This window comes from Giraffa tippelskirchi, chromosome 13, assembly GCF_054371585.1.
Source record: "Giraffa tippelskirchi isolate mGirTip1 chromosome 13, T2T-mGirTip1v1.2.pri, whole genome shotgun sequence".
NCBI classification, from domain to species: Eukaryota; Metazoa; Chordata; class Mammalia; order Artiodactyla; family Giraffidae; genus Giraffa; species Giraffa tippelskirchi.
The window spans coordinates 95,967,504-95,991,503 of NC_137287.1; the positions used below are offsets into that span (position 1 = coordinate 95,967,504).

At 58.0% G+C, this 24,000-nt stretch overlaps 3 protein-coding genes across 55 annotated transcripts; 2 read left to right on the forward strand and 1 right to left on the reverse strand.

Moving 5' to 3' along the window:
- On the reverse strand, positions 1 to 19,818 carry OPRL1 (opioid related nociceptin receptor 1). Of its 20 annotated transcripts, none has more exons than XR_014073235.1 (8): positions 12,018 to 12,082; positions 9,810 to 9,905; positions 9,122 to 9,445; positions 6,685 to 6,926; positions 5,520 to 5,612; positions 2,107 to 2,462; positions 728 to 1,995; positions 1 to 607 (listed from the first exon to the last, which is right to left on the reverse strand). XR_014073235.1 is itself a non-coding variant. In XM_081557393.1 (7 exons), the coding sequence occupies exons 6-7, from the start codon at positions 2,450 to 2,452 to the stop codon at positions 1,472 to 1,474; spliced, it is 870 nt and encodes a 289-aa protein (XP_081413519.1). In that variant the 5' UTR covers positions 2,453 to 2,462; positions 2,652 to 2,733; positions 6,685 to 6,948; positions 9,122 to 9,445; positions 9,810 to 9,905; positions 13,331 to 13,415; the 3' UTR covers positions 1 to 1,471. The 20 variants fall into 20 exon arrangements, 14 of the variants coding, with proteins under 14 accessions (XP_081413519.1, XP_081413518.1, XP_081413508.1 ...); XR_014073240.1 differs by lacking the exon at positions 5,520 to 5,612 and adding an exon at positions 2,652 to 2,733 and having other exon boundaries at positions 6,685 to 6,948; XR_014073237.1 differs by lacking the exon at positions 5,520 to 5,612.
- On the forward strand, positions 12,156 to 15,461 carry LKAAEAR1 (LKAAEAR motif containing 1). Of its 25 annotated transcripts, none has more exons than XM_081557431.1 (5): positions 12,156 to 12,214; positions 12,470 to 12,554; positions 13,101 to 13,501; positions 13,621 to 13,743; positions 13,844 to 15,461. In XM_081557431.1, exons 3-5 carry the CDS (start codon positions 13,109 to 13,111, stop codon positions 13,901 to 13,903), a joined length of 576 nt encoding a protein of 191 aa, XP_081413557.1. In that variant the 5' UTR covers positions 12,156 to 12,214; positions 12,470 to 12,554; positions 13,101 to 13,108; the 3' UTR covers positions 13,904 to 15,461. The 25 variants fall into 25 exon arrangements, with proteins under 25 accessions (XP_081413557.1, XP_081413538.1, XP_081413543.1 ...); XM_081557412.1 differs by having other exon boundaries at positions 14,877 to 15,461; XM_081557417.1 differs by having other exon boundaries at positions 14,880 to 15,461.
- Positions 17,442 to 23,641, forward strand: RGS19 (regulator of G protein signaling 19). 10 transcript variants are annotated; one of them, XM_081557467.1, is made up of 8 exons: positions 17,442 to 17,560; positions 17,780 to 18,139; positions 19,468 to 19,604; positions 20,681 to 20,787; positions 20,998 to 21,119; positions 22,431 to 22,505; positions 22,584 to 22,830; positions 22,904 to 23,641. In XM_081557467.1, the coding sequence occupies exons 4-8, from the start codon at positions 20,758 to 20,760 to the stop codon at positions 23,093 to 23,095; spliced, it is 666 nt and encodes a 221-aa protein (XP_081413593.1). In that variant the 5' UTR covers positions 17,442 to 17,560; positions 17,780 to 18,139; positions 19,468 to 19,604; positions 20,681 to 20,757; the 3' UTR covers positions 23,096 to 23,641. The 10 variants fall into 10 exon arrangements, with proteins under 10 accessions (XP_081413593.1, XP_081413594.1, XP_081413592.1 ...); XM_081557468.1 differs by having other exon boundaries at positions 17,946 to 18,139; XM_081557466.1 differs by having other exon boundaries at positions 18,062 to 18,139.
- Positions 23,642 to 24,000: the final 359 nt, after the last annotated feature.

Consider the following 24,000-nt stretch of genomic DNA (forward strand, 5'->3'; position numbering starts at 1 on the left):
TGCTCTGACCAGCATGCAGGGGTTTATTCTGACCCTCTGTCATGACCCTGGAGACAGTTCAGGACAGTTTACATGCAGGGGAAATCACACTCTCAGCATGCACAGATACACGGAGACACGTTACACAGGCACATACTGACACATCTTTCAGCGTTGGAGAGAAAATGCCACAGTTGTAGTGGCTCTGGTCCTCACAGCCTCCTGCTGCTAGCAGCACAGAGAGGCCCACCCTCTCCAGGAACAACCCCACAGGGCCCAGAACCCCAAAGCAGGAGAGGACAGTCCAGAGTCAGCGCCTCCCCCTCTGCCTCAGGTCACCTGGCCAGGTCTGCAGCTTAACTGGCAGGTGTTTCAGTAGCCAGTCTGCATGAAGAGCCTTTGCCAAGTCACCGACCTACGGGCTTCATCTACAGACCAGGAGGGTGCTTCTCTAGGTGGCCATGGTGGGCAGGGTCCCCACGGCCCAGATAGTCCTTGCAGCCTTGCTCAGGTGGGCCCACCAAGCCCCAGCTCTCCCACCAGCTCTGCATATGAAGCTGTCCTCTGACTGGGCACTGCTTAAGACAAGTTGTAACAGCAGGAAGGTCCCCCACAGACACCTAGAGGCCTGAAAATGAAGTAGTGGTCAGTCACCGGGGATACAGAGCAGAACCTGGCCCACTACCACCCTTCCAAGGCCACCAGAACAGACAGGGCAGAGGGTTCTGCCGGCTGCACAGCCGCTGACCTCGGATGGAGTCTGAAGCGAGGGGTCTGGGGGGAGGCTGAGGGGGGCACGGGCACTGCAGAAAGATCACCGCAGAGCCCTCCCCACTCCCTGCAGCTGAGACCAGGCACAGGGGCTGCTCCACAAATGACAAGGGCCTGCAGTGGTCCTCCTGGGCACCTTGCACAACTGAACAGCCATGTCTGCAGTGCAATGGTTCATGTGTTCTGGAGGAAACAGGCTTGCCGAGAAACCTCCAAAGGAAGTTCCACTCTCAGAACAAGTCCCACTGCCCGGGGATGCCTGCTGGACTCTCCAGGCAGTCCCATGCCTGTCCAGCTGCCCAGAGGAGACACTGCAAGGCTCCAAGCAGACAGCACGCAGCGTGAGGGCACATGGGTCTGTACAGCTGCAGTTACACCTCCAGGTGTGTGTCCATCCACAGCAAGATGTTGAGGGAGAGACCAGAAGGGTCCATGAGGCTTGGCAATGCCAGCACACCTCTGGCCAGGCAGTCTCACCAGTTGAGTCGGTGCATCCGCCCCCTGCCCTGCACTAGTAGGACCAGGGCCTTGAGGGCAGCTGTACTGCTCTGACCTGTCCCATGATGGCAGCAGACCCTCCAAGGCCACAGGGCAGCCCGCGGAGGCTGGTAATACACAGTAACAGTGCGTCAGCCTAGAGAGCGGTGACCTGTGTGAGCTCTGTGTTTGGTGTGGATGGGCTCTGCGGGCTAACAGGCACCATGGGCAGGTCCACGCCTAGTCATGCTGGCCGCGGCACCATCTCGGAGGTCTTGTGGGCGAGAGCCACGTCCTTGGCAATGCTGCGCACACGGTCGGACACCTGCATCTCCCGTCGCAAGGTTGATGCACAGCAGAACTTGCGGAAGCAGGCTTTGAAGTTCTCATCCAGGAAGGCATAAAGGATGGGGTTGAGGCCGCTGTTGACGTAGCCAAGGGCTGTGCAGAAACGCAGGATGGCCACCGCGGTCTCACTGCCCGGCTGGACACCCAACCCTTGGACCAGCACAAAGACCTGGACAGGCGTCCAGCAGCCCACGAACACTGCCACCACCACCAGCACCAGTCGCGTGATGCGCCGCAGGTTCCGGTCTTTCTCCCGGGAGCCTGAAAGCAGGCGGACACCACGCAGCCGCCGGATCATCAGGCTGTAGCAGATGGAGATGATGAGCACGGGGATGATGAAGGAGAAGAGGAAGATGCAGACAGCAAACACGGGTCCCCAGTAATCCTGTGGGGTGGGGATCTCCACCAGACATTCGATCTCTGCAGGAAGAAGAGCGGAGTCAGGGCAGGTGGGCAGGGAGGGACCCACCCGAGGGACCCACCCAGAGCCAGGGCAGCAGGGTGCTGGGGAGGAAAGGCCACTGCACTGACCTTCATCTTCAACCTGTGCCGAGCCCATGATGGCAACAGGAACACCGACAACGGAGGCCAGGGCCCAGATGGCCACGTTGACAGCCTGGGCCTTGCTGGATGTCCGGACGTCGAGGGCGCGGATGGGGTGGCAGATGGCCACATAGCGGTCCACACTCATGGCAGTCAGCGTGAAGGTGCTGGTGAACATGTTGTAATAGTCGATGGCAATGACTGTCTTGCACAGGGCATTCCCAAATGGCCAGAAGCCCAGGAGGACATCTGTGCCCTGGAAGGGCAGTGTCAGCAGCACCAAAGTGTCTGCCAGGGCCAGATTAAATATGTAAATGTTGGTAGCTGTCTTCATCTTGGTGTGTCTGCAGGGAGGACAGGAAAGAAGGCTTCATTTGGCCTGTGAGACCTGGCAGCAAAGGGCAAGGGGCCCTTCTTCTTGGCCATCACAGGGGGCAACCACCCTGACCCCTGTCAAAATGTAGGCTCCTGGGCCCAGCCCAATGATATGGAGCCTGGAGGCAAATATATTAACAAATTTTTCAAGTACTTACAGTATACGAAACAGTTCACAACCTAAAGACTGGTCTGCCTTGGAAAAGATGGGTGTGTGGGCAGATGAGTATATGCCTGACCCTACATGAGAGCAGAGGAAGAACTCATAAAACAAAGAACCTGTCCTCCTCCCTTTCAAGCCTACCCCAAGACCCTTCTTGGACCAAAATGCTGGCCTTCCACCACCAAAGGTTTCCCAGGGACTCCAGAATCTGTAAGAGCACACCAAACCAGGCCTCACTGTTGCTTGGCAACTGAGACAGAAAAATGGTGACGGGAAGGGGATGGATGCTAATGGGATCTGATTGTATCCAAGAACTTGGCACAGGGCTGGGGAAATTGTGGGTGCTTAATATCTGCTGAATGAATTAATAGTTCTGATAGTAGTGATGGTAGTAGTGTTGATGATGGTGGTAATTATGGTGGTAGAGATGGTGGTGATAATGGTGATGATGCTGATGGTGGTGGTGGTGGTAATGGTGGTGGTGGCAGTGGTGGTAATGGTGGTAGTGGTGGTGACAGCGCTGCTGTTGCTGCTGCTCTTACTGGTGGCAGTGATGGTGGGGGTGATGGTGGTGATGGTGGTGGTGGTAACTGAGGTGGCAGTGGTGATGGTGATGGTGGTGATGATGGTGATGGTGGTTGTGGTGGTGGCAGTGGTGATGATGGTGATGGTGGTTGTGGTGGTGATGGTGGTGATGGTGGTGATGATGGTGATGGTGGTTGTGGTGGTGATGGTGGTGATGATAGTGATGGTGGTGGCAGTGGTGATGGTGGTGATGATGGTGATGGTGGTTGTGGTGGTGATAGTGGTTGTGGTGGTGATGGTGGTTGTGGTGGTGATGGTGATGGTAGTGGTGATGCTGCTGCTACTCTTACTGGTGGCAGTGATGGTGGGGGCGATGGTGGTGATGGTGGTAGCAGAGGTAACAATGTTCCATGTCAACTAGGCTACCATGGAGGAATCTGGGGTTTAGTTCTGCATCTTGGAGAAGGATTAATAATAATCCCAAAGAGGCCTTAATTAAGACAGAATAATAATGATAATGACGATGGCAGATGCCTATGCCAAGTTTTGAGTTTTATCTCATTTAAGATTTCAAAACTGCCAGTTTGATGCCCGCTCTGTACTTGAGGATATTCAGGCTCAGAGGATCTAAATGGCCTTCTCAATGCCATAGAGCTGATAAAAGGAAAAGTGGGTCAAAAGAACTAGGAGAGAAGCCACAGACAGGGGAAAAGATTTGCCAAAAACACATCTGATACAGGACTGCTAGTACTCAACAACAAGAGACAACCTGGTTAAAAAATGGGCCAAAGACCTTAACAGAACCTCACCAAAGAACATATACAGACAGCAAAGAAGCACATGAAAAGATGCTCCACCTCATATGTCATCAGAGAAATAGGAATTAAAACAACAATGAGATACCACCACATACCTATTAGAATGACCAGCATTTGGAGCTCTGACCCACTAAATGCTGGTTAGGACATGAAACAGTACAGCCACTTTGAAAGACAATTGGTAGTTTCTTACAAAACAGACTCTTTCCATAAGATGCAGCATCACCTACCCTTTGATATTTACACAAAGGACTTGAAAACACACCCAAATAAAAACCTACACATGTATGTTCACAGCAGCATAATTCTTAGTTGCCAAAACTTGGAAGCAACCAAGATGTCCTCCAGTAGGTGGATGGATAAATAAACTGTGGCTTATCCAGAAAATGGAATATTATTCAGCAATAAAATGAAATGAGCTATCAAGCCATGAAAAGACACGGAAGAAACTTACATGCATATTGCTAAATGAAAAAAAGCCAACCTTGAAAGGCTACAGACTGCATGATGCCAACATTCTGGAAAAGGCAAAACTACAGAGAGAGTAAAAAGATCAGTGTTTGCCAGGGGTTGGGAGGTAGCAAGGCTGAGGAGGATTTTTAGAGCAATGAAACTATTTGGCATGATACTATAACTGTAGATGAGTGTGCAAGCTCAGTCGTGTCTGACTCTTTGTGACCCTGTGGACTGTAGACCACCAAGCTCCTCTGTTTGTAGGGTTTTCCAGGCAAGAATACTGGAGTGGGTTGACATTTCCTTCTCCAGGGGAACTTCCCAACCCAGGGATCAAACCCACACCTCCTACATCTCCTACATTGGCAGGCAGGTTCTTTTACCACTAAGTCACCTGAGAAGCCCCATAATTGTAGATACATGTCATTATGTATTTGTCCAAACCCACAGAAAGTATCAAACCAAGAGGGAAACCTAAGACAAACTATGAATTTGGGGGGATTATGATGTGTTGATGTAGGTTCATCAGTTGTGAAAACGTCCTATTCTGGGAGGGATGTTGATAATGGGGGAGATTAGGCCTGGGGACCGGAGGGCAGGGACTATATAGGAAACCTCTGTACTTTCTGCTCAATTTTGCTGTGAACCTAAACTGTTCTAAAAAATTGCCTTTAAAAAAGAGCAGGGCCAGGCTTCCCAAGTGGCTCAGTGGTAAAGAATCCACCTGCCAATACAGGAGACACGGGTTCAATCTCTGATCAGGGAAGATTCCACATGCCACGGAGCAACTAACCCTTGCACCACAACTATTGAGCCTGTGCTCTAGAGCTCAGGAGTTGCAACTACTGAGCTATGCACTGCAACTACTGAAGCCCGTGTGCCCTGGAGCTCATACTCCACAACAAGAGAAGCCATTGCAATAAGAAGCTCATGCTCTGCAACTAGAGAGTAGCTCCCACTTGCTGCAACTAGAGAAAAAAGTCCGTGCAGCAACGAAGACCCAGTACAGCTAAATAAATACAATTAAAAAAAGAAGGGACAAGCCCACCCCCAGGTGCCACATTCACCCACAGCAAACCCTCCAGCCACAAGAGGCACACGAGCCTGGTACCATGGTCTCAGCACTGAGGGAGGGGCGGCTGCTCCTCGCAGGTCTGCGTCTGAGTGCACAAGTGATACACACCAAACATACAAATGTACAAGGGCATGCTCAAACGCATGCACACATATGAACACAGACACAAGGGCATGTACAAATGTACACATATGCACTGTGTAGCACACTCACCTATGCACACATGCATGCACTATGCAGCACACTCACCTGTGCACACATGCATGTGTTCATGCTCATTCATGTCCATGCTCACATGTACAAATGTGTGTGCTCACATGTGTTGTGTCCATGCACACAGATGCATGTACAAGGTGCAGTACACACTCATGAGTATGCACACACCCAGATGTGCACACATTCTCATGCATGTACTCGTGAACACTCACATGCCCACACATGCATGTATACATATGCACAGACATACACATGTGTGACCCCATACAGTCCCAATGCCATCCCCTCACATTGTTCCCACCCTGTCCCCACACTCTCCCCCATGCCCTTACCACTCCGGCTCCCCATGCTGTGCTCTCACACTGTCTCAGCCATCCTTCCACACTGCCCCCACACTGCCCCCTATGATGTCCCCTAGCAGCTTGGCTGCCACTCTTGACCCCACGAGCATTCCCATTCTGAGCGCCAGCAAATGCTGGAATTGGCCCAGACACCAGCAGTAAACTCAGCCCTGGAGCTAGAGGAAGGGGCTTCGTGCACCTGCCCTGGCATGGGCCTTGGACCACATCGACAAGAGCTGCCTCCTGGGATTGCTGGGGGGCCCATGAAATACTCGCGCAGCAGCTTGGCCAGGAGCCTGGCCCATAGCTGAGACCTGGAAGTCATCTCTCAGGAGTCAGGGTGACATGCCATCTGGGGCAGAGTGGCACCTCCTCCCGCACCCAGAATACCCCCCCCCAATCAGGCGCCTCCACCCTGAGGAACTGAGCACCCAGGGCCTAAGAACTGACCCTGCCCAGTGACAGGGTGACCAGGAACTGAAGGGGGAGAGGCAGAGTCCCCCTGCCAGGCCCACCCAGAGCAGGCCCTTCTCCATGCCCCTTGCAGCTGCCCAGGACTCACCTGCAGGAAACTTGGGGGAGGGGGGACACCCAGCTTACCTGAGGATGACGTACATGACGAGACAGTTCCCCAACAGCCCCCCGATGCACACAGCCAGGTAGAGCCCCACAATGGTGACCTTGAGCCCAAGGGGCAAGAAGGCGCCGTGGCTGGCGTTGAGCAGCAGGTGGGGGGGCAGCAGGCTGTGGTTGGCGCTCAGGAGGGACAGGTTACCCTGCAGGTGCTCCTGGTAGAGGACCTCCCAGAATGGGGCAGGGAAGAGGGACTCCATGCCAACACCCTGCACAAAAAGCCCACAGTCCCTGGGAAAGCACAGGGACACGTGAGCACAGCACCTCACACCTACCCAGCCCCAGGCCACAGACATGGAGACACACACATGTGCATACACAAATGTGCGTGCGCGCGCACACACACACACACACAGGAGCAGCTGGAGACATGCAAACATGTATGCCCAGACAGGGACACGCAAACACAGGTGACATGTGCACACTCAGGCACACAGTCTCAGCTGGCCTGCGGTTCTCTCATGGTGTGCGTAGAGGCGGTTACACCAGAGATAAATGTCCACCCACAGGGGCTCACGGACACATAGCACACACACACACACACCCAAACCCACCCTTGTGCACATGCAGGCACAAAAGCAACGAAGACACACCCAGAAACACCTGGAACACAGGACACAGTGCAGGGCCTCCACCCGCCCCTCCCCAACCCCGCCTGAGAGCCGCAGCCACCTTGGGTCCCCTCCACACCAGCCCTCAGCAGCTCAGCCGTACCTCAGTAACCTCTGTGGAAGCTGGGACCCCAGAGACCCTGACTCCCTTGGCCAACGGCAGAGCAGGGCTCGGAGCGCCTGCCTGACTCAGCCCTGGGTCCGGATGGGGCTGCGGCTGCCGCACAGTGGCAGCTGCTCCTGCTCCTTCTCAGACGCCAGACCAGACGCAGCAGCCTGGTGCGGAGCTGGGGGAGGGGAAGAGGCTGCAGCTCCACAGCGGGAGGGGCCGTGCAGGCTGGAGGAGGGGGCCCCAAGCTGGAGGAGGACAGATGCGAAGACCAGGGTACACCCTCAGAGATGAACAATAGAGCCGGGCTTGGACACACGGACACAAGAATACAGCTGCACACAGGCACTCAGACACATGGACGCACACCCCCCACACACAAAGACACACAGGGACTTGGGGACAGACCCACAAGGACATACAGAAACATACAAAAACATGGGACAGAGACTCTGGGGGACGGACACAGACAGACAGACATGGAGTCTCGTCTCACACAGAGACAGGGCCTTGTGTGGACTTGGACCTGCCCTGGCTGGAGTTCAGTGCCCAGAACACTGCCCCTCAGCTAGGCTCTCAGGGCTGGTGAGCCAGAGTGGGCTGGCAGGTGGGTGGACATGTGGCAGGGCCCCTGCCCAGCCAGCCCCTAAAGATCAGAACCTCATAAACAAGCAGGATGTCTGACTGCCCAGTGTGCCCCTGGGCCTCCTGTGTGCCAAGCCCATCATGAGCACAAGCTCATCTATCCCCACTACCCCTGACCATTGCCCTCAGCATCACCTTTGTGCCCACAAGAGAAGTAAGCCTCAGCTTCTCAGCAGTATGAAGCCACCTGTCGAAGTGGCAAAGACAGGGTTCAAACCCAGGTCTGTCTGCCACTTGGAGACCCACCAAGGACAACTCTGCCACAGCTGAGTCCCAGAGAAACATTTGGGCATCATTCCCTCACAGCCTGGGCCCCCAGTACCCACACCGCTGAACATGCCTCCTTCCCAGCACTGGGGTCACATGTCATATGGGTGACCCCTAAGCAGAATTGCCAGCCCTACCCAATCATGGGGTCGTTCTTCCCACCCAGGCTCTGCCCACACAGCCTGGACCCTGCTTGGAGCATGTGTCTCCAAGGATGGGGACCTGGTTGCTAGGCAACTGGCAGCAACGTTGCTAGGATACCTGACGAATCAGGAGAGGACAGAGCAGACAGATACCCTAGGACTCAGAATCCCAAGCTGTCCCGGGATTTCTCTCTGCATCTTCACTGCAGTCAACTCAGGGACACGTGCGGAGACACAGGGCACAACCACAAAGGCAATCAGGACACAAAGACTCACAAACACACACAAAGATACCCACACAGGCACCCCGGAAAATGCACAGACACAGCTACGTGCTCAGAGATGCACAGACATCTCCGACCCACAAACACATGTGCCACAGCCACGCAAACCCACACCAGGGTGCATGTGAGGCACATGGTAGACGTGGGAGAAGAAGCAGATCAAAGCCTCAGACACTCCCGGCACACACACATGCATCACATTCTCCAGGTGAAGCTTGAAGCCCGTGGGAGCCCAGCAGGGAAGGAAGCCAGGGGGGCTCAGCCTCCTGCAGCCTCCCCAACTGAAATGGGCTCCCCAAGGTCTGAGCAGCCAATCCCCTCCCACCGCCCACTGTCTGGGCCCACCTGGCCACCAGCTTCTGGAGATGCATTTCCTAATGGCCTTCAGCCTGAGGGAGGGGTTGAGCTAGAAGGCTGCTATGAGGCTGAATGTGAGTTCTGGTCTGGAAAGACCTCCCAGGAGGGCAAATCATATGGAGAAAGCGCAGAGGGTGGTTGCAGGCTGACATCTGGCCCCTCATAGGCAGTCTCAGTCCAAGGACAGGTTGGTGGGTGGCCAGGCTGGGATACTGATGACATCCCCTGGAGATGGCAGCCCCCCAGCACTGGACCCTGGAGTGTTCTCACAAAGGGGGCTGGCCCAGGAAATGGCTTCGTCTTTCTGGACCCCTGCATAGCCAGGATGGGACACAAAACGTATGTGTCACAATTGGGGCAGCAGGGAACACATGTGAGCATTTGCATCAAAGCAAGACAACCCCAAACACACACACCACACACAGGCAAAACAAAACATGCAGGGGCATCAGGGACATCCCAAGACACAGCTTCCACAAATGACAGCACCGATGTCCACAAATGCAGTGACAGCCTGACCAGTGCTGCACTTAGGAGATCACAGGCATTTGGGGCAGGACACAGGTCCCAAAGTGCTGCTGACACCCACAAACACCTCACTCTTGCACCAGGAACCCAGGCCCATCAACACCAGATGGCACACTGGCTGCTGCCCCTTGGTCCCCACATATCTCACCACCCCTGAGCAGGGCACAGGAATCAAAGCACAGTTGCTGGCAGCCTCCAGGGAATTCAGCCATCCTCAGGGAATTCAGTCACCAGACTAATTGTGCTGTTAAAAGGTAAAAGGATTTTCATAATTCTGGGCTTCTTCATAAAATATTACTTTTTCCTTGTGATCTTAACTTCTTAATATTTACATACAGTGACAGAATTGTAGGTTTGTGGTATCATGTTAAATTTTGCAGCCATTTAATAATACTTATTAATATTATTTCGAAGTTTTATTTTCAGGCCTTGGCATTGATCAGCATGCCCTTAGATCTCAGCATTTCCATCTGCCTTTGACAAACCCAAGACCTGGACATAGAAACAAGCAGGAGATGTGGCAGGGTATCTCAGAGTGGCTGGCCCAGACAGCGAGAGCACCTCCCATCCCAGAAGAGTGGGGACAATGGTGGAGGAGCAGGAAGAAGCTCCACTCAGGAATGTGAGCTGTGCCAGCATCCGGCCCCCTCAGGAATCAGGAGGAGAGGGTGTCAAAGGTTCTCAGTCCTATAAAAACAGAGGGAATCCCTTCTTGCAGGAGACCATGTCCATTCCCCATACCCCACATTCATACCATAACTCCCACCCTACAAGCCTCTTCCCCCTGCAGCCCCCTGGCCTGGACCCGGGAAGCTGAGAAGAGGGCCCAGACTTCTGGCTTAGAGAGCTCCCTCCTGGGGGAGCACCAAGTAAGGGCTAGAGGTGGCCCAGCCTGGATTTCATATATCCAGGAGGCCTGCCTGAAGGAGGCAGCCTGCTAGGTCAGCCTGCCTAAGCCCTCACTGCTTCTTCTGGAGCCCAGAGACCTTCAAAAGCCACCAGGTGTAGAGTCTGGGATGTAGAAAACAAACCTGTGGTTACCAGGGAATAAGGGGGGGAGAGGGGATAAATTGGGAGATTGGGACTGACATGTATACACTACTATAGAAAAAAAAGTGGATACATGTATAACTGATTCACTTTGCTGTACACCTGAAACTAACACAACACTAAATTGAGTACACTCTAACAAAAATTTTTTTTAAAAAAGCAGCAGCAGCAGCAGCCCCCAGGTGAAGCTGAATCCCAAGGCCTAGTGTGTTTGTGTTAGTCGCTTAGTCGTGTCTGACTCTTTGTGACCCCATGGACTGTAGCCCACCAGGTTCCTCTGTCCATGGAATTCTCCAGGCAAGAATATTGGAGTGGGTTGCCATTTTCTTCTTCAGGGGATCTTCCCAACCCAGGGGTCGAACCCAGGTTTCCTGCATTGCAAGCAGATTCTTTACCATCTGAGCCACCAGGGAAGCCCTATCCTAAAGGAACCAGCCCAGTGGCAGGAAGGGGAAGGTCCCAGGGACAGCTTCTCAAAACTTGGGGGTGAGAAGCATGGACTGTTCCATGCAGCTTCAGGAAGGGGGTGGACGGCATGCCAGCTCTGGAGATTTGGGGCTACCGAATCAGAGCTTACCCTCTCACTGGAAGCCAGAGCAAACTTTCAAAAAACAATAGGGATGGTCAACAGCCTCCTTCCAAAAGGCCAGAACCCTGAGACACCCTCCCTCCGCCCCCCACCGCTAAAGCCAGGACAGTCCCTCCCCTCAGGGGCTCAGGTCATGAACGCCCAAAAAGGCATCATCCACAGGCCCAAGTAGACAACCAGGAATGAAAGGGAGAGGTATGCCAGCACTGCGGGAACCACCAATACATGAACAAATTATGGACCTAATGCACTAACTCTGGCCTAACATAAACTGGAATGAGTCCATGGATTAATGAATCTGGAATAAACTGATGAGTGCATGAACAAATTAAAGAATCAAATTAAGTGAATCAGTTATAAAATATTATGAAACTCATAAATACATAAATAAAAGGATTCTAGGAGCCAGGACCCAGAGATTCAGGGTTCATCAAAGCCTCAGTCTTAGTCTTAGACCCCTGGACTCCAAACTTGCCCGGGGAAAGGGGAGAACCCTGTTCTGCTGTGGGAGGCCTCTAGGGCCATGCAGAGGGGAAAGGGGCTCAACTTGAAAGGTCTCCTCAGAGCTGCGCCCCTTGACCCCAAAATTGGCCAGCAGACAGCTCTCCAGCCAGGAAGCTGAGCCCACAGCCCGTGGAAGAGCACCTCTGGGGCTCCTCGGAAAACAAAGAGCCCGCACTCTGGAAAAGCTGTGGTCATCTCCCCCAGGGTCCTTACACCTGGGAAGTCCCTCGGCGCAGGTGTCCAGGGCATCTTCGCTCTTGGACCAGGGTTCTAACTGCGCACCTTCCGAGGGGTCGCCCCGCCTCCACTGGCATGGGGGAGGGGCAGGTCTCCTGGTTACCGAGCAACCGCGTCAACAAGTCCCTGAAAGTCCGGGCTGAGTTGGAGGTTCAGATCCGAGAAGGTGGAAAGTATGGGGTGTGGGGACGGGAGGCAAGGGCCAGGGGCACTCCACTGCCCGCTGCTCAGGATGGGGTGGGGGAGGGAGCGGCGGCCAGCCTCTGTCCCAGTGTGGGCCTGGAGCTGGCCTGGGGTCTGTGGGATGGGCTGGGTGAGGAAAGGAGTCCTGCAGGGACTTTCTGGGTGTTTCCCTTTCCCACCTCGTGGGCCCTCCCTCCCCACTCGCCATCTTCTCCCTGGGATCCACTCTCCTTTACCCCATTTAGACCCAGAGGGGACAGGCTGGGAGGATGGCATCTCCCGGACAGCAAGCCAGCTGTCCACTGGACTCTGAGCCTCCACCGCACACAAGTGAGACATCCCATAGACAAACTGACCCACATAAGAAAATCAAACACACACACACACACACACATCTCCCAGAAAAGCATGAGTCGTCTGCTCAGATACAAGAAAGACCCACAACCAATATCTCCAGTCCCAAACACTAAAACAGAGGGGCCTAAGGCCAAGCCGGTGGTGGGACTAAACACAGTGAGGGTCCCGGCATGGGGAGTGTCCACCAAGCCTCTCCTAAAGCAGTCTCAAGCAGTCTCCACCCCTGGGCAGTGCTTGAGGTCAACTCAGAGGTCTCAGCCTTTTCTCAGTGGACAGAGAAACAGCCCCGGGGCAGGAAGGGAGTGGATCAGAAAGTTCTAGCGGACTGCCGGAGTGAATACGAAGGCTGAGCTGATCCGGACGTGTGCGAGGTTGGGGTAAAGGTGCAGAGATCAGAGGTCCTGGCCCTAAAGTGGGTCCCGCAGGGTCCAGAAGGGCCAGAGCTGGGCGCCCAAGGTGGGCCCAGGTCAGGCCAAAGGGGCGGGCGGTAAGGGCTGGATGTTGTCTTCCCTCCATAAGGCTGAAGGATGCAGCCGGAGCCAGCGGAGGAGACCGGGAGGAGGGGCCCGCGGGAGCGAGCAAGCAAGGGCGCGCAGGGAGCAGGGGCCCGCGTGGGGCGCGCCCAGGCGGAGCCCCCCAAGCCGGGCTGGGCCCTAACGCTGCAGGGGCTGGCGGCTATGCGGCCCGCGCAGCGCCACAGCCACCTGCTCTTCGGCGACCTGCTGGAGGACGTGGGCGCGGCCGCTTGCCTCTTTCCGTGCGAGTCAGCGGAGGTGGGGTACCGCATGCCGGATTCGCGTGCGTGGACGCTGCCGCTCGAGCCACCCGCGCAACGCCAGGATCGGCTCGTCGGCGTCCTTAAGGCCGCCGAGGCCCGCGGCCGAGTCCGCGCGCTCCGGCTGCGCTACGCCCGCATGCGGGTGAGGCAGGGACGGGGCCTGACCGGGGGGACTTCCGGGACGGGAGCGCTACAGGCCAGGCGGGGCACCTGTCGTCGCTAAGGCTCCGCAACAGCCCGGCCCCGACCCCGATCCCGCAGGCGGAGGAGATCTCGCTCCTCATTCAGCGCCAGAGGTCCGCGCGCGCCGCCATCCGGCTGGAGCTGTTCCTGCCGCCGCAGCTGAAGCCCACGAGGATCCCAGATCCCCTGGACAGGCAAGAGGTGCCCGCGAGCCCAGGAAGGAGCGGGAGGGGAGGAGCGGGAGGGAAGGCCCGCCCACCCGCCTCCCCGCACACCGGGCCCAGCCCCTCTTCCCCCGCAGAGGAGGCGCGTGGAGACCATCCTGAAGGAGAAAGTCCACGGCAGCATCTTCCCGCGTTGACAGCGACCCCACAGCGCAAGACCGCGCCCCACCCTCCTACATAAAGTCTCATTTCCCAACTGCCCCCTGGTCTCTACGCTTCCCCTCTCTAAGTCCCCCGGTGGAGGGAAGGGGTTAGGATGGATGCTGGGTCTCCCACATCCTATGTCACAGGACATCAGGGTACACGGGATGCAGCTCCTCCAACAAAGTGGAAAGGTGCAAATTGGCGGACATCAGATTAACAGGGGGCAAGAACATTCCTAACCCTCCAAATCCCATGCTGCCCCCAGCAGGCAACCTGATGCCCTGTGAATTCGTGGGGGTCTCCAGTCTGGCTGTGCCAGGAAGAAGAGCCTGGCTGGGCAAGAGTTACCCCAGAAGTGAGGGCAACCTCAGGGAGAAAGCAGGACCCCTAGACCACAGGCCATTCCACCAGAGGGTCAGAGAGGAAGCTGACGTTCTGGGCAGGAGAGTGACTGCAAGAGCCAATGTTGACCTTCAGACAAGAGCCAGTGCTGGCCTTCGGACAGTCAGCTCTGCCTAGGAGGGTCTTCAGAAGACAGGGAGACTGGGGAAGGGGATATCTCTTAACGGAGACCTCTGCTTCTCAGTCGTGTCAGACTCTTTGCAACCCTGTGGACTGCAGCACACCAGGCTCCTCTGTCCTCCACCATCTCCATGAGTTTGCTCAAATTCATGTCCATTGAGTCGCTCAGACAGAAAGTCACCCTCGGTTTTCCTTTCCATCCTGATAGTCCCTCTCTGCCCCTTTGATTCCCCCTTACTGGAACACACACACACAGAGAACAGGAAGGACACCACCCCTGTCCCAACCTGACAAACCCACATCCTGCAAAACCTCTGGATTCCAAAGAACATCTTTAGTTTCTGAACAGATTTCCCTTTCAAGAATTTACTTTTCTCCCCAACACAGACTCTTTGCAGAGCCTGGGATTTCTCTTAGCCGGCTCTCCTTTTTCTTCCTTCTCAGCAGTCCAGCGGGTTATCACAGAGGTGCGGGCCTCACACAAGGCCATCCCCTGCCAGGAGGCTCCAGCAGAGTCACCAGCCTAGCAGAGAACTGGTCCTAGAGGAGTGCATCCTCTACCAGCAGAGGCCAGAGCTGGGGTCAGCGAGGAGTCCTGTTCAGTGGCAGCCAGTGCACTCCCTGACCGGGCTCAGGATGGGGACCAGAACCCTCTGTGTCCCCAGCAAGCCCTACTCCCACACAGGACACTTGGCCAGTTCTGAGCTGTTGCACCCTTGGCCTTGATCCAAGCCAGAACTGTGTGTGGAGCTGAAGTCTGGAAGCTCCAGGAGAGAGGAGGGAGCTCTCTACAGGAGAGTAGGCAGAGAGAATAAGGAACAAGGGAGAGAGAGTGACTTGGGCATGGGACAGAGCAACGTCTCTGTCCCAGAGCAACAGCCACTTACCTGCTGATGCATGCAAGATGCCAGCTGGCCCTGGCTCCCCTGGTTAAGCTCCCTGCAATCTGAACCCCAGCATTCCATCTCTGGGGGAAGTGCCAAGCACTGGAATGACTTCATCTGTTTAGTAAAAGCACATTTCACTTCATCACTCCTCTGAGCCTCCATTTCTTTATCTTTAAAAAGGAAGCCTTAATGAACTCACATGGCACCATGGCCCCAGGTGAGTGCTCTGTAAGAGAGGGGTCACTCTAAACAGGCAGGCACTGAAGGGCAGAGGACAAGAGAGGTGCACACAGCCCTGAGGAGCCTTCACAGACAGCTCTGCACCAGGTGGGGGCTGGCACAGGGGGTACCCTTTGATCACCCCACCAGGGAGGCGGCCTTGGTCTGGAGAGAACACCTGGGAAAGTGGCCGAGGACACTGCTGCAGGGCCTGGAGGAGGTTTCTGCTATGAGAAAGCAAAGCATGCAGGCCACAACCCAATGACTGGGGACTGTAAGGGATCCGGGCAGGGGGGTCCCCCAGGGTGGGGAGCTCATGCTCTAGACAGAGGGTCCTGGGTTCAAATCCCACCCCCAGTGTTACCCCAGGAGAGAAGTACGCCAACCCCCACCACATCCAGCTGCCCCACACATCTCAGGATGCAGGTGGAGGTGCCATGTCAAGCATCACAGTGTGAGCATGGCTGTGTGGCCTGGACTAAGTGTTCATCCATCTTTGAAGGCCTTACCTCCTGGGACTGTTATCTAGGCTAAATAAGAAGCAGCCACCTCCCATCTGGGCAGGCTTCTGGCCTCTGCTCCTGCCCGGCCAGCCTGTCAACATGGCAGCCAAGCCCCCTCCCGCCCACCCCCCCCACCCCCGGGCACACAGCGTAAGAGGCCCCCCAGCCTGCGGGGCGTCTCCCTCCTCCCCAGCCTTGGCCTGCACTCTCTCCAGCTCAGCTCTGCCTAGCTGCTCTGCTGGCTCCAGCTCTATCCTTTGCCAAGCAAGATGCAGGTCTGAAACACCCGCTCTCTGCTCTGTGGTTTTCCTTAGCCCTCCTCACCTCTCACCCAGTCTGCAAGTCCATTTCTTGTCTGCTCCACGGCTGGTCTGTCCTGCCCACTGCCAGGTCCCAAGGCTGACGTGTAGAGAACACCCAGATATTTGCAGGATGAAGACAGTATGTAAACTCTCCCCTTCCCTTTATATCCCCAAGAGCGCTGAAAAACGTGAGCACGTACAACTTTGTGCAACTGGAAGGCATTTTGTGAGCAGGCCCTGGGGACCAAGGGACAGGAGCTGTACATGCTCTGAGGCCGGGGGACTCAGACACTCTGCAGACCACTTCCAGAGCAGGGTCAAGGCCGTCCAAACAAGGGCCCAAAGCATGCTGGGATAAGGAATTTAACTCACATCTGTACCGAGTCATAAAATACGAGATTTGGCCAAAGAGAAGAGACAGGCATTCCTGGCAAAGGGGAGGGTGTGGCTTTCAACTTTAGAACATCTTGGGGCAACTGGAGGAGTTGAAAGGGACTCAGCCGGCCAAGCGGACAGGGACTTTGGCGATCCCGGATATAAGAACCAGTACGCCCCCCCCGACCCCCCCCCCAACAGTGGCGCTGCAGCCCAGGAACCGCCTTCCCTGGGAAGGCCCTACAGCACGGTGACTGACAGCACGCCCTTAACTGTGTTTCACAGCTAACGATACTCAGTGCCAGGGAGCCTAGGGACAGCCCGAGAGTGACCACGGGGTCCAGTCCTTTCCAGCCGCCTCTCTCTTCCTCAAGAGAGGCAAGCAGCCTATGGAGTCGCCCCCTTCCACCCACTCCCCCACCCATCCCCGTAACGGTAACGCTGGACCGGACCAGCCGAGAAGAGCTAAAGGCACGGCCACACCCCCAGCTGCCGCAGTACCACTTCAGCCGCTCCGGGAGCCAGAGGCCCCAGCATCAGCACCTCATATCCGCGGGCCACTCTAAGCAACAACGGGGACCCAAGCGCCGCGCTGCAGCGCGCGGAGCGGTGGGGAGGGGGCGGGTGGGGCGCAGAGCCGGCAGAGCTCGGGGCGGGGCGCGCAGGGCGGGGCGGGCCGGGCCGGGCACCTCCCCGCGCGAGGAAGTCCCGGCCCCGCGCTTTGGGGAAGTGCGGCCGAGGCGCCTGCGCACTGCACCCTGCGCCCGCTCCCCGACGATCCGGCCGGACCTCGGAGCGCGCGGGCCGGCGGCTGAGGCGCGAGCGGCTCGGGAGCGCGGCCGGTGAGTGCGCGCGCGCGCGGCACCCAGGACGGCGGCCCTGCCCCTCCGGCCCGGGGCCCGTGGGCTGTGCGGGCGGGAGCTTCGGAAACCGGCGCCCAGATCCGCGCCCCAAGGACTCCCGCCGCGGGGTCCACGTGGACCCTGGGCCGCGGCGGGACTGGCTCCCGTCCCCGCGCGTGGGGGAGGGGGCGTTGCAAACGGGTTCCCCTTTTTCTGCAGCTCAAAGCCTGGGGAAGTGATTGCTCAAAGTGGGGGGGGGCCGGAAGAACCCAGGTTTCCGCGTCTCCAGTCCCCCCTTCAGCCTGGTGGGGAGGGGCCGAGGCGGGACACCCGTACTGCCCCCGCCCCCACCCCGCTGGATCTGGCATCCACTCATCCTCGCCAGTCGGAGGGGAGGCGCTGCGCCCCCGGCCCGAGCCGATCGGGGGCTCCTGGCGCCAGCCTCGCTCCAGAACGCGCAGGAGGACCTCCTGCCGTCTGACTTGAGTCCTACTGCTGCAGTGCACGCCCCTTCGGCAGCCAGGGTGGGGCCCAGAACGACCTGGCCCCTCCCGCCCCCACCTCGCCTTTGGGTCGCTGGTGAGTGGGGCGCGTGGCGAGTTCCTTGAGGGTAGGGTGGGGGCGTTAGAGGCCGGAGAAAGGGGCAGACTTCCCCAGGCCAGACCCTTATTAGCCGAGAGAGGGAGAGAGAGAAGTGGGTTGCCCTGCCATTGCAGAGGTGGGCTGGGTCGAGGGTCACCAGGGCTTGGAAGATTGGCCTGCCTTGGAGCCGCTAGGCTGGGACTTCCCTACCAGCCCAGTGGTGGAGGGGCGGGGGCGAAGCAGACAGGAAAGGTGCTGAGGAGGATGAGAAGAGAATGGAGCCCCTCTGGCAACCCCCCTCACAAAGGTTACGGCATTTTTTCCTGGGATTGTCACATTTTCTTCTTCTTTTTTTGGACTGGGCGGGCTCGGGGACGTTCTTTTTCCTTCTGTGGAGCAGAGCAGCAGCCGCTCCCGAGGGAACCTCTATCCCCAGAGGCCAGACTTACTGCCCGTCCAGCTTCTCCCATCCCAGACTTAGGGGCCAAAGCTTGGATGGGGCTGGGGAAGGGGAAGGAGCCCCCTTCCACATGCCCGGATGAGAGGCAGGAGCCCTGATTCTGATCCTGTACCCCCACCAGCAGAGAGAGCAGGTGCCCCAGAGGCATAAGTGGTCCCAGCCCGCCTGGGGATGATGCAGGGAGCCAGGTCCAGGGATGGGTGACAAGGTCCAGGGCCTACAACCAGGGCAGAGGAGCGGCCTGTCCCCCTCTCTGCCACAAACTCAGCCTCCAGCACCTGGGCACTGCACTCTCAGGCAGGTCCCCTCCTCCAGTTCAGAGCTGATTTGGAGAAGGCAGCCTACCTAGGGAGTTTAATCTTCAGGGAGCTAGGGGGCGGTGGGGGGGAATTGGGGCCCTGCCCCCACTCACAGTGGGTGGAGATACAGAGGAGGAAGAGCCGCTCTGCCTGGGGAAGTCACAGCCCGACTGGGGTACAGCTACCAGACCTCAGAGGTTGCCACACCCCTTCCTTTCCCTAGAAACTTGACCCCTGCGGGAAGGCAAGCTGTGGGGCTGCTGTTTCCCCATCTTGTCTGTTTGCTGGAAGCTTGAGGGTCCACCTTCCCATGATCCAGGGAAAGCCAGGAAGGCGGCCAAGGGCCAAGACCCCATGGGCCCCTACACCTGGCCCCCAGATCTGGGTCAGGGCAGGGGCCTCTGCATGCTCAGACTCTGGAGACAGGGGTGCCCTCAGCGTGCATGGCTCGGGCTGTCACCTCTGGGCACCAGCACCTGGTCAGCAGACGGGACGCCGGGGTTGCCCAGCCTGTGACCGCCCTGGGGCCCGTCCTGCAACATCGTTTTCCTCTCCTGCCATCGCAGACCCCAAGAGGCCAACTGAACCAGACAGACACTGAAAGGCCAAAGCTGAGGAATGGGGGGCAGCAGAGAGAATGTTCATTTAATGAGAAAATAAAGTGAAACCAAGTCGTGAGCCTCTCGCGGCGGGGTTTCAGAAGGTCCGCTTCCCAGACGTGCCAGGGGCCGCCCCCGGCCCGGGGGAGGGGGCGGGATGCCTTACCTGGGCCGAGGTGGGGGTGGGGTGAGGGCAGGTGGGAAGGCGTTCAAAACTGCCTCCTGGAGCCTGATTGGCCGCCCCGCGCCTCGGTCCCCGCGTTCCCAACAGGGACCGCTCATCCGAGTGGGACTGGGCACCCCCCGCACGCCTGCACTGCGGAAGGGGAAGGTGCGCCCCGATGCCGCTCCGAGCGGAAGGGACCCCGCGGCTCCTACCCGCCCGGGAGCAAGACGCGCCACCGCCCGCCTGCGGCAAGGCCTGGGGCCGCAGCGGTTTCCGCAGTCTGGGGGTGGGGAGGGGAAGGGAGGCTGGGAAACCCGGAGGTGCCAGTCGAAGGTTGGGTGCGGAGCGAAAGTTGGGTGCGGAGCCAGCGTCCGGGCTGAGAAGGCGGCGGTGCCTGGCGGCTCTCAGCCCTCCTCACCCGTGCCTGCTGCACTGCCCGCACCCTCAGGACGTCCTGCCTCAGCCCCAAGTCCTACTCAAGTGCTCCGTGCCACAGGCCTGGTCTGCTCCCTCTGCGGAGTCCCTGGGAGCAGGCGGGGGTCCTCCAAGGCCCCCGCAGCCCTTCCGAAATCCTGGTGGGAAGCAGCCTCCCCAACTCCCACCACCCATCCCCTGGAAAACCTGGGATGGAGGTTCCAAATGTCTACCACCACCCCTGAGAGCCTCAGACTCTGGGGGCCTGCAGCCCCCTGGGAGGGGCCAGGAGCAGGAAACCAAGAAAGAGGAACCCCTGCTTCCGGCTTCCCAGGGAGCAGGCAGATGGGGGTGTCCCAGAACCTCCTGTGGAGATCTTGTCTGGGGTCCCCTCCTTCCTGATCCCCATCCCCTCACAGCTGCGGTGTAGACTAGAGTGGGGGTTGGGCCTGGGCAGAGTAGTCTGGAGGTGGGAGGCCCGGGAGAGCCCATGGTGGGGGGGGCCAGGGAGGCAGGTAGGGAGAGACTCAGAATGCCTGGCCGGCTGCAGGCCAGGGCCGGTGTCAGGTTCTCAGTGAGAACCCCGGCCTCTCTTCTCAGACCCCCAGGCTGTGGTGACAGGAACAGGTGTCCTGGAACAGGCACCACGGAGCCCTGGCAACCTCCTCCACCCATCCATGCCCACCCCACCTGAGGCTGAGAAGCAGGTGGGCTGCCTCCACCCTGGCCTCTGGCCCTTGGGGGGTGGGGGGCTGAGGGCATGACTAGGAGTTCAGAGACCCTTGGAAATCTGGGAGGCCACAAGGGTCAGAGCCCTGGGAGCAAGCAAGCATGGCCTCCAGTGGGCAGTTGGGATGGAAAGCGGGTGGTAACCATGGGCTCTGCCTGGAGGCTGAGGCAGCCCTGTCTTCCCCCAGCAAACAGGGCCAGAGGAGGCGGACCAGCCCCCCTCGATGTCCAGTCATGATGCGGCCCCCCCGGCTCCCCCCAGGCGAAACCCCTGCTGCTTATGCTGGTGCTGCTGTTGCAGCTGCTCTTGGTACGTGGGCCTGGGGATGCTTGATGTGCCTGGTGGGGAGGGGGCGCTGAGCAGACCTAGGATCCAGGACCCTTGCTCCTTAGCCCTTAGGAGGCTTTTGAGGCATCACCTCCAAGTAGGGTACCCCTGCCACCCACAGCCCTTATCCAGGGGCTTGGTGACCAGTGGTCAGTGCAGGTGGTATCCACATGCAGGCACCTGGCGTGCATGCATGTGTGTGTGTGTATCTACTGTAAGCTAGCTCTGTGTGTGTATGTGTGTCTGCTGTAAGCTAGGGGGGTGTGTGTGTGTCTACTGTAACATGAAGGCACCTGGCGTGTGTGTGTGTGCACATCTCTGCTATAAGCTGAGGGGGAGGTGTCTGTCTTGTCTGTCTGTCTGTCTCTGTAAGCTGGCCCAGACTGGCCCTGGGGACTAAAACAGAACAAGACAAAAGCAGGTCCTACAGACAGCGTCAGGTGGAGGGGCTTTGAGCAGAGACCTGGCCCTGGGACAGTCGGTGGGTGGGGGCAGGCATGGGGCCTCCAGAGGTGAACTAGTTTCTAGGCACATAGGGAACGTGTTGGGGTTTTTGTGCCTTGCAGAGGCATATGGCCTTTTGTAGGTTTTCACTCCTTGGCTGTTGAGTGGACAGCGCTGAGGGAACCCAAGTGGGGATCAGCTGACAAATGAAGAACTGAGATCTGACCCCAGGCCTGAAACAGAGAAACTGCCTGGGGTTAGAGATGGGAGACCATGAACTGTTAGGACCCACTTAGCCTTTGCCTGTAGAGACCAGGAGAGGAGTTTGGCAACTGAAAGGTGGGGTTAAGGAGGGAACTGAGTTCTGTCCACACCCTCGAGTCTGAGATGTCCTTAGCCGTGTCAGTGACCCTGGTGACCGATGTCCTTAGCTGTGTCAGTGACCCTGGTGACAGGGTCTGGCTAGAGGTGTGGACTTGGAAGCCATCACCAATGCTACGCCTGGAGCTAAGGAGAGAAGCAGGTCCCCTGGGGAGACAGGGGTCAGACACATGGGCTGGGCCTTCACCACATCAGTGGAGTCTGTAGGAGAAAGCAGCAAGGGTCTAGGTCAGGCCAGGGAGGGAGGGAGGCAGACACCTAGGGCCTGTGAAGTCCTGAAGGCAAGGAGACTGTCCCAGGGTGGTCCCAGGGCGGGACCAAAGACTAGGAAAGAAGCAGACCCACCTGCGATGGGTTCACCTGTGTGTTGAGAGCCCCGAGGCCTCCTGCCCGTACTAACACCTGTGTGTGTGTCCTGCATGCATACGTGTGCCTGGAGGGCAGTGCCACCTTCCTCTCTGCCGGCAGGAACGAAGAGCGGCGGCGGGCCTGGCGAGCCTCCCGGGAAAGCAGGCTGCAGCCCCTCCCCAGCTGCGAAGTCTGGTGAGTCTGGCCCTGGGGTTCTGCGCGGGAGGGGGCGGAGCCTGACGCTGCCAGCTGATGCCCGGCTGCGCCCCGCAGCGCTACGCCGACGCCGAGGCCGACCCCGGAAGAGGTGCGGAGCTGGGCTCAGTCCTTCGACAAGCTGATGCACAGCCCCGCGGGCCGCAGTGTATTCCGGGAGTTCCTGCGCACGGAGTACAGCGAGGAGAACATGCTCTTCTGGCTAGCCTGCGAGGAGCTCAAGGCCGAGGCCAACCAGCACGTGGTGGACGAGAAGGCCCGGCTCATCTACGAGGACTACGTGTCCATCCTGTCCCCCAAGGAGGTGCGCCGCGCCGGGCCCGGGGTGGGAGGGCGGGGGCGCCTCCGCGCCCCTGACCGTGGCCCCTGTCCCACAGGTGAGCTTGGACTCCCGGGTGCGGGAGGGCATCAACAAGAAGATGCAGGAGCCGTCGGCGCACACGTTCGATGACGCACAGCTGCAGATTTACACGCTGATGCACCGAGACTCCTACCCCCGCTTCCTCAGCTCCCCCGCCTACCGCGCCCTGCTGCTCCAAGGGGCCTCCCAGTCCTCCAGCGAGGCCTAGGCTGCCCACGTGACCGCCCAGATGTGGGACGCCTCCCGCGGCAGAGACTCCTTTCACGAGAGCGCTTCAGCAGGTGTCAGGCACACCCACCGGGCCCAGCACCCCGGGGTGGTCCCAGGCAAGAGTGCCAGGTGCAGTGTCAGAGGCCCCTTCCTCACCCGGGGGACGCAGTGTCCCAGGGTCCGGCTGAGAGGCAGGCGTGAGTGCCTCTGGGCCCAGGCGACCTTTCTTGAATCAACCACCCCCTGCCTCTGGTCACGGAGCCCTCCTGCTGGGGTTCCCACGTGGGGAAAGAAGGTACCCTCCCTGGAAGCATCCTGGAGCCACAAACCTCACAGGGTCCCTGGGAAACCCTTTGGTGGAGAGCAGACCTTCTGTTTAGTTCTGTGACACAAGGAGACCTCTGCCTGGTGCCATCTGCATCCCGGGATCAGACTGAAGACCTCAGAACTAGGCTCAAGGCAGCAGGACCTGACTTCTCTTTTATATGATCATTGAGTTTAAACCAGGAAACATGGCACTGTGTGTCTTATCAAAAAAAGAAAATGTTTTCATATTTAACTACGCTCCTCTTACTCCCAAAATAGAATCTTATTATTGAAGATATTTTTAAAGCACAAGTTTTTCCTCTCTGAGAGGATGAGGAGTTGTCTGGGACCTCCAGCAGGGGAGCAGCCCTGCCCGGTGCAGGGACCAGGTGCTCAGCCCTCCCCATTTGAGGGCCTATGATCAGGCAAGTGCAGCCCCCAAGGCACCTTGCCATCAAAGCTGGCAACACAACAAGAGGCACTGGCCAGGTCCTCGGCAGGTAGGGTCCCTGGCAGGTATCAAAGATTGTCTCCAGAGGCTGGGCCAGCTGGGGCAGGACACTGACAAAGTGACCTCTCAGAGAACCTGGGTGCCAG